The sequence below is a fragment of the Alligator sinensis genome, unplaced genomic scaffold (assembly GCF_000455745.1).
Source record: "Alligator sinensis unplaced genomic scaffold, ASM45574v1 scaffold839_1, whole genome shotgun sequence".
Taxonomy (NCBI): Eukaryota; Metazoa; Chordata; order Crocodylia; family Alligatoridae; genus Alligator; species Alligator sinensis.
In genome coordinates, this window is record NW_005841885.1 from 992,718 (window position 1) to 1,002,166 (window position 9,449).

Sequence of the window (9,449 nt, forward strand, 5' to 3'; positions counted from 1 at the left end):
AAACACACTCCTCTCACATTTTTTACTCCGGCCAGGTCAAGAGGTCTAGAAACAAATTTAAGCCTCCCTATATAGCAGTTGAGAACTCTACCATTGGGCCAACTGACCTGCATCCAGAAGATTGTATTATAAATTCAAATGACATTCGAGAAGTTCTTTAGAAGCAACTTTTACAGGAGCTACTCAGATCTGGTCTCCCTGTCCAGCATCTGGATCTTAATGAGCCAATATTCAAATATCTCATTCCAATACAATACAATCAACAGAGGGTTACAACTAAGGATTGTTCCCCAATGGGTTAAAGTTTAAAAAACCCATGGTGAATGGATAACAATGTATGCAAGAAGATAGATGACAACCCAACATGCTTTATAGGTATAACAACCTAATACATACACATCTGGGCTGTTATAAAAAAAAATTGAGGATGCTTTTTGCATTAATAACCAGGCTGTAGGGCTCCCAAAAGGACACCCACTCCCATCCATTCCCCACACCCAACAGGACTCACACTGAAGCCCAGTTGCTCCAGCCCCCATCATCTTAAATACATGCAAGTGGATCAAGTTCTCCCAGGATGCCTCATTGGCATTTTCTACAATGCCAGAGGGGCAATGGCTCTCCTTCCCTTCTTGGCACGGTGAACATATGCCCTGGTTTGGCCAGGACAGTCCTGGATTTCATAGGCCATCTGCACCAGTTAGCTAAAATCAAGGCAAAAATCCTGGATTAGTGGTGCCATCCCAGCCACGTGCCGTGCCCAGCCCAGTTCCTCCTGAGCAGCGGCTGGAGACGTGGGGTGGGGTGGGCTGGGCAGGGCACTACTCCTCCTGCTTGTGGCAGGGATTGGCCAGAAGGAGGCAGGCCAGGGGCGGGAGCCAGAGCCAGGGTTCGGGCCTGCATGGGGGTGAGCTGGGATGGCCGCCCACCACCAAAAGCCTCATGCCCTGCCACTGCGGCTACTGCCAAGGTCCAGGCTATGTGTGGTGGCCCCAAGCAGCTACCAGTGGCGGGGGGGGAAGTACTGTGTGGCCACGCATCACAGGCTGGTAGAGGCTAGGATGGGGGCTGCTCCCAACAAGATCCAGCCTCTGTGCACAGGGGTTGAAACCCAGCCATGGGTCTCCACGCTGTTCTGCCCTGCCTCAAAATCAGGGCTCCTGGAAGCCACGGGGTCAGGGGGCAGGGGACAGGGAGGGACAAGAAGTGGGGGAAGAGATGGCACTCCCGTCCCACATTTCCTTCAAAATAATATGGTGACCCTACTTCTTGGACTATATCTGCAGCCCCACTGCATCCTTCCAGTTAGGTGACCAAATGAAGGAATTAGCAGGGCTGGAGGTCAAATCTTGGGGAAGAACAGCCTTGTAAAATCCTACTTGTTCACTCATCGAGGGTAAATAAAAATATCAACATTATCAACCTCATAAAAAGGAAAGACAAGTAGGTTTTGTACAACAGCCGGTAAATGCTCATATCAATCGTACTAGACTGACAGTCTACATACCTGCATACAAAAATATCCATTATGTTTTTGAACAAATGTATCAAATATTTTCTACTGACAAAGTGCTGCCACCACAGTCTTACAAATGATCTACCTCCGACCAAACATGAACTTTGGTACTGAGCTCACATTTCCCTTGATCTCCCAACCACGTGTTCGCTACTCATTTGCATTAGCAAGACATGCTTTCCCTCTGCTCATTTCCCTTCCCCGAGTCCTTGTGCAAGTTCAGAAGTCTTGGCCCTTTCAATGTATCAGGTATGAATTACCCTTCCTTAAGTGAACACAGCAGCAAAGTGGAAACAGACACTGGCCAGGCAGCCTTCTTTGAAAGGAACTGTAGGGACAAAAGGTGACAATGAAGCTCTGGTTATGAAGTAAAAAAGGTCAAAGGTTCAGACAGGCATAAGGATTACAACTCTACAAGTTTGTCGAAAGTTCCCCACAGGTTTAGACAACCAGGGTCAAGCAGTAGCTTTCCAATTAAAGCTCGATAAGACTACCCTGTCCTTTGAACTTTATAGGCAAAATCCATTTTTTCAAATATTCTTTGAGAACCCAGCTCAGCTCACTCCAAGTCAAGCATATAAAGGGCATCTGCAAACAGCTTACCTAAAACAAACAGTACGGTATCCCTTACTGCATGTGTGGGGAGGGCGGGTGACCGGGATGAGGTAATCATGTACCTCTGTATTCGTGCACTGACCCTTTGGAGGGCATGAAATTAACCATCAGCAAGTCAGAAATCTGCTACTGGTTAAACTACTTTGCTACGCAGAGTGGTCTTAACATGAAATATGAGGATTGAGTTTCTCCTGGAAGATTAACTTGTAAAACCTCTCTGCAGGCTTCTCCTACTGCTGAACTCAGTCAAGAAACCATTCAGGACCCTACTGGATGTATAGGCCTATGAAGAACAAATGCATGAACCAATGCCCTATTCCTCAGACAAGGATAATTCCACCTTCACAGAAATTCATAAGGCTCAGTACCAAAAGAGAAACTCAGAACAAGCAGCAGCACACAGACTAGCCCAGATGGATTAAAATCCCTCAACCAAAACACTGGCTTACACTTGCACCAATATCCAAAGAACATTTCTGACACCACCACTCATGTCTATCAAGTGATATTGCACTTCAATACACACATGGACAAGGCGGAATGTATTACTCCTAGAATTACCATTTCTGCTTCAATCCCAGATAGGGCCTTTGGCTCTTGGTGATGCTAGCAGGAAAAGAGAAGTTGCAACTGCAAACAGAAACAAGCAACATTTTAGATTACAGAAAATTATTCAGCCACGAGATGGAAATTCACTTATGCAATCTGCTGATGAGCATCTTGCTGTTTGTGACAAAACTTAAGAATACATCCTCCAAATGAAGTTTCTTTTTTCAGCAAATTACGTCTATGCTTACAGCTCTACATAACTGGGAGACCATTTTCAAGCATCTTTACCACTACCAAGCCAAACAGCAACCAATGGCCTTGGTTATATGATTGGCCACCTTGCCACAAGGAAAAATACGGAATTACACATCATAGTCTCTCATTATAACCAGAAACGAACTTGAACCATGTTCTTGTACTATTCTCAAAAGTAAGAGCTGTACACTGACTGTAGAGGTAACTGTAGCAGCCATTCTACGCTGAGCAACAACTTAAAGGGAACCTGAAATACTGGAGCCCGTGGGCAGAGATGACCCGAGCTGGGTGCAGGGCCCAAGGCAAATCAGTCTGTGTGGGGCCCTGCCCCCAGACGTGAGGAAGCCGGCGGTGGATTCGCCGACAGTGGGTGCCAAGCAGCCAGACATGAAGCCAGCAGCAGCACAGAGGCACTGTGGCCACTCCACCCAGCTCCGCAGGGCCCCTGAAAGCATGGGACCCAGGGCAGTCACCCCAATTTGCACACACCCCCCAGGACGGCCCTGCCTGAGAGAGAATCCTGACCAGCACATCACTTATCTCCCTTCTCTATTTTATAAGGCCATGTGATGATACACAGGGGAAGCATTGCACACTTAACGATGACACCCATAAGCAGCATGTCAAAGACGTTGATCTTGTATATACATGTAAATCATCCCACAATGAGGTGCATGCATCTTCACAGTGTAATCATATAACCTTATTACTACAACTGACCCCTCTTACCCACATCCTCAGACTATTGTTTTGTGGCCCTCCTCAGTTACCCTCCCCCAAAAATTAGCAAGTTGAAGCAGTGCGGCACTAGTAAAAGCCAGGGAAATGCATGGCAGCATGGAGATTCCCAGTCTGTTTCAATACTTCACTGCTAGGTCAAACCACTGGGTTTCAGAGTCCAAGAACAAACTGAAAGTGATGGGGTGTAAAATGTAACTAAGACCTAAAAAGTAATATATTAAAAAGTCTACTGTCAGTCATTCTCATTCCAACCTTGAATATAACCTTCCGGGCTAAAACCTTAAGACAACATCATAGGTGGAGCTGCCTGTAACATTTTCTATTCCTAGCATGTAGGTAAAAAAATTCTTTTGATTTAACACTTGATATGTTCTGTTCTCAAGGGCAAGCTCTATAAGAAGAAAAATGCAACCACACAGAATGAAATATGACTTCCATCTTCCATTCCATTTGGTTACTGCTCAAACGTTCTGCATTCATTTAGACTTGAAACTTTCCTCTCCGGTGAGGCTTGTTTGGTGTTACCAGGAAAAGTATTGCAAGGTCAAATGCTGTCCTGCATAACAACAAGACAAACAGGCGAGGATACAAGACACAGCTATGGGAAACCCTTTAAGGACAATTAGCTAGTACCAATATGATATGAAGGGACACACTGTTTCATTTAGCTCTTTAAAAAGTAACTGCCACCCTGGGAAAGCCTTCAAATAGAGGTTTAAACACTACCGCAAATAACACCGTGCACGTATATATAAAACCACTAAGGTTTTCTGGGGATCACTAAGTGATTTACCATTAATCAGGCCTCCTTAGCATCATACCTACTTTACAGACCACAGATTTTACCTGTTCTGTTTGATGTACATAAAAGAATATTTGGATTTAAATTTTGACATTTCTCTTCCTTCCTGATTCTAAGAAAAGAGTTCATTTTTAAAGTATTTGCCATCTCATACAGCACCCAACGTACTTTTTAGCATCTCCCACTCAGGATCCCATGGCAAGTCTCATAATACTTGACACTGTATTGGAAATCCCGGCTCCTGGAGTGCTGCGATTACAAGAGAATCACAGGTTTCATTTAAAAAAGAAAAACAAGCAGATGTTACTAGCCTTTGTGGTTGCAAAGAAAATCTTGAAAATTTGAGATCTAGAGGTTCAAAAGGTAGAAACAGGATTAAAATAATCTTTTTTTTTTTTTAAAGCTTCTGATTTGGAAGTCAGACTTACGGTTTTGGAAAGGTAGAAGAGCAAGCAATACCAGTATCCAAGAACTGAACCATTTCCAATACAGAGAACTAATTAGATTATATTTCACTTAAGCTCCAATCATGTTGAACCCAAATGAGACTGAGGGACATGCACAGATCAGACTGTAGTATCAAAGCTTTACTCTGCAACCGAAATCAAGAATTTTTAGTGCATTGTCAGAGACAATTGAAAAGTACACTCCTCCTTCACTTTTCATTACTTTGTATTTCTTTAATTGCAATATTCTATTACCGCAGTATTCTATTTCTGTAATTTTGCCTTTTCCATTCTGTACATTTCCTGATATGAAAATGCTGTAGAAGGTCATGCTAATCTGGTCTCAGTGTTCTACTAAAACAAGAACCAGTCTTTGGGTAGAATTACAATCAGAACTAAATTGATCTGGCTTACTTTATACGTAATTCCATGTGTCTGAACAATTATAAATAAAGAATTATTTTTGCAGGAAACAATCTCCATTGTGCTGTTTAATCCACTGTCCACAACCCTCATCCTCTCTTACTCTTCAGAATTTTTTTTTATACTTCATGTTCAGTGAGCAATGAAAGTGTAATTGTTATATTCAGATAATATTGACAGCTGGGACCAAACAATCCAAATTCCTTTGTAAAGCTAAAAGAAAAGCAGCAAATGAGAACCCTGTGGTACTGATGAAAAATCATGTTCCACCCATTATCTACTCAACACCACAGAGTGGATGAAAAACAGATTTTCTCCTAGCACCCACCTAGGTCTTGCTTATGAGTGAACAGCTCAATGGAAAGTTTGGCCCTGCCAGATCTTGGCAGTTTCTTACAGAGACTTAAATCCAAATGCAGCTGTCTACACAGACACCTCCAAGAAAACCATCCCATCTACCAGAATAAATATTGGTCTTGAAAAATAACTTATACAGGTGTCTGTATAAATGACCAACCACATCTGCTGTGAAACAAAGCACAGTTTGAAGGCTAACTGCAACCCACAGATTTCTGAAATGCAATACATGGTCATCCTCTCCCTGTAATTGCTGAGCAACAGAACAGTTGCTCCAAATTGCCAGGGAACTGAAGCAATAAGTGTCTGTTATTCTATAAAGGAGGACACAAAGCCATAGGCATCAGAGGCATCACCGGCAAGTAGTAAAGCTACACAAAAGGTACTTTTCTCATGAATATATGAAATGAGCTGGTGGGTTCTCATTCCAACTGGCGGGTAATCTCCAAAATCAGCCTCAGAAAAGAAAAGGCACAGGGAACAAACCCATTCTAAAGAAGGTCCCTGTGTATAAGCACTAAGGAGCACCAACTGGGTTGTTCTGAAGGAAGTTAGACCTGCTGCTGCTCATTTTGAAACTCCTAGTCAAGAAACAGTACACTTCAGAGTCCAGGGTTAATGCATTTTGGTGACATATGGACCAGAAACGTAAGCATTTTTTGCATTTAAAATAGGCCTTTCTTATGTTACCATTGCCACTCACTTGCATAACTTCTCAATCCTAAACACGTCTCTTGTGCCAGTTACTGTCAGAAGTATTGTCTCTCACAAAACACCAGATTAACGTTAGCTAAGTCTCCAACTTTAGCTGCAAGTAACTCTCTCTCTAGAGAACACAGAAGGTTTATTTATGCCAGTACTTATAAATATTAACAAAGGAGTAACAACATTATAAAAAATGCTATAACTTCTAAACAATATTTGTGAAAATTAGTACCATCTAAACTCAAAAAAGCCCCTCTCTCCAGCACGTACCGAGACCCGTTACTGTTTAAAACAACCCGGACACAGGAATTTCAAACACATGACCCCAAACAAGGCAGTCTTCATCATGCTTTCACCCTACCAAGGCTCTACAGGAGTCAGAAGACATATGATGATCTCAAAGTCCTTTTATTGAGAATTCATACCCAAAGAGAAGTCAAAACCTTAACTTCCCTACATCAAATCCCCTTTCAACAGGCTTTCCTGATCTTTGCTCAACTTTCTATCCTAAAGTTCATTCCCCCAAAAACTGTACATGGAAAAGTTGCCATGAAGTTTTCTGATATTACCACCTGTATTAAGTAATACAAAAGCATTTTGTTTTGAACAAATACAGAAGCTCCTAGGTTTGCCAAGAAAGGCTTCAATGGAGCAAGATTCAATCACCTCCGTTTTACAGCAAGCAAGAGCCTTACTATACAAGCAAATATAAGTGCCTTTCAGGAAGTGGAAGTTATTTTTCCCCCCAGCCAATGTGAATTTATTTGAAACATGCAGCTGAAATAAGTCAGATTCACCTTCACCCATCTTCTTACACAAAAAGGTAATAAAATGAAGGGTCACTGAAGTATATACAGTGCTTCCAAATCTATAGCTTGACATGGGTCACAGTAGGAAAGGAATTGTGCATCTGAATTTCTAACAAGTGTACATTTGAGCTCCTCATCAGGACAACCTGTAGCATTTTAAATTAAGGAAATTCCAAGAAAACTGAGAAATCTGATTAAAAATGTAGAGCTGTGAAATATACTAAGAAGGAACACACTGCCCCTTTTAGCAACAAAGATTTTTTTAAATATATATATATGCTTTAAAAATTAGCAAACCTACCTCCCCAGCCACTAACTCTGAACCTACCCTGGAGGGACAGATACAGTCTACATGCAACTTTTGTATTAGCATGAATATATTAGCTAGGGTGTGATTTTTTGACACCAACACAAGTCTTATGCCAAGTCTACTCTGTAGAGCTCTTCTAGCCTAGTTAGCCTGTTGGAGGGAAGACATGTGAACCTTCAGCAATGTGACTTTGTCAACAGAAGCTCCTACTGTCCACAGTCATACAGGCAAAACTGCACTTTTTCTAAAATAGACTGTACCAGTAAAATAAAACCATCAACCACCTGCACAAACTGAAGCACAGCTTTGCCAATAGAGCCTCATCCACATGAGGAGCATTTTACAGGTCAAGTATACTGGCATAATGTACTGTATTTATACCTATACAGGTAAACTGTATGATTTGCTCAACTGAACAGCAAGATGCTGGTCCAAATCTTTCCCCTATTTACTTATATTGTAACAAACTCCCATTATCTGCAGGTCAGTTACTTGCCTAAACCATTTCAGCACCTAGGAACTCTTCAGCCCTACTGTCTATACTGTAACCCAGCCATTCTCCCTGTACCCAAGTCAAGGGGGAAATGACTTCAAGGCTTCTAAAGCAGCCCAGACTGACGGAGCCCCGTCAATGTCAAGGTTGCAATTAGAAGAGTAAGGGGTTCCGAGAAGCAAGGTGAGCCTTAACAAGGTGTGAAAAGCTTGGGGAGGTTGTTCCTCTCATTGACCAGCAAGCGCATAGCCCCTTTTTTTTAGTCCACTCCCCACAGTACTTATTCTGGTACCAGTAAAGACATCCCCAATGTGGGCCCACTCCTGGCTGTTGTTACATGGAGTCCACTCTGCTTGCTACGTTGCCCTGTGCACATCTTTCAGCACCAGAGCTCGGGCTCTCAAACGCTCGTGCTATCCATCTCCTGTTCAGTCTACAAGGTGCACATTAGTCTACAAGGTGCACATCCACCTGCCCTCTGCGGTTACATGGGCCTTTTCCCAACCCACCACAGGGGAACCAGCGCTCCTGACTCCAAAGAGGCCGGATCCACACTGGAGCTTCATCCGGCAGCAGGCATGTCTGTGCGCATGTCTGTCTCTGCTTCTCTGTCCGTCTGTCCATCTGTCTCTTGTGTGCCTGTGCTGCTGCCGTGTCCACATCTGCGTCTGCATCTGTGTGTCTGTCTGTCTGCATCTCTACATCCATGTCTATAACTGTGTGTCCATCTGTCTGCGTCTCTGCATTTGTCTATACCTGTGTGTCCATCCCTCTGTCTCTGCATCCATATCTATGCCTGCATCTGTGTCTACGCCTGCATGTCTGGCTGCGTTTCTGCATCCAAGTCTACGCCTGTGTGTCCGTCCATGTCTCTGCATTGTGTCTACACCCACATGTCTGTCTGTATCTGCATCTGTGTCCACTCCTGTGTATCCATCTGCGTCTACACCTGTATCTGCCCGTCTGTCTCTGCATCCGTGTCAATACCCGTGTGTCTGTTTGTCTGCATCTCCGCATCCAAGTCTATGCCTCTGTGTCCCTCCGTGTCTCTGCATCCATGTCTATGCCTGTGTCTGCCCATCTGTCTCTGCAACGTGCCTACGCCTGTGACGGTCAGTGCCACTGTCCCGGCCCTGGGGGGGCTCATGTCACTCATGCCCCCGCGCCCGCCCGGGTCCCGCACCCCCGCAGGGACAGGGACAGGGACAGGCACAGGGACGGGCCCTCACCGCCGATGATGGTCCGGATGAGGGAGGCGTGGCCGGGGCAGTCCACCAGCGTGAACTGCAGGTGCCCGGGGCCGGGGCCGAGGCGCGGGGGCAGCGCGGTGCAGAGGCACGAGAAGCCCAGGTCCAGGGTGATGCCGCGGGCGCGGCTCTGCGGCGCGCGGTCGAAGGAGGCGGTGGAGCCGGCGGTGCTGAGCGCTCG

The 9,449-nt window shown here is 44.5% G+C and overlaps 1 protein-coding gene across 1 annotated transcript in view; it reads right to left on the bottom strand.

Moving 5' to 3' along the window:
• EEFSEC (eukaryotic elongation factor, selenocysteine-tRNA specific) overlaps window positions 1-9,449 on the bottom strand; it is a 202,818-nt gene that overhangs the window by 192,740 nt on the left and 629 nt on the right. The window contains exon 2 of the mRNA XM_014516960.2: window positions 9,251-9,445. Within this exon, the coding sequence (XP_014372446.1) occupies window positions 9,251-9,445 (195 nt within the window). The remainder of the gene's footprint in view (window positions 1-9,250; window positions 9,446-9,449) is intronic.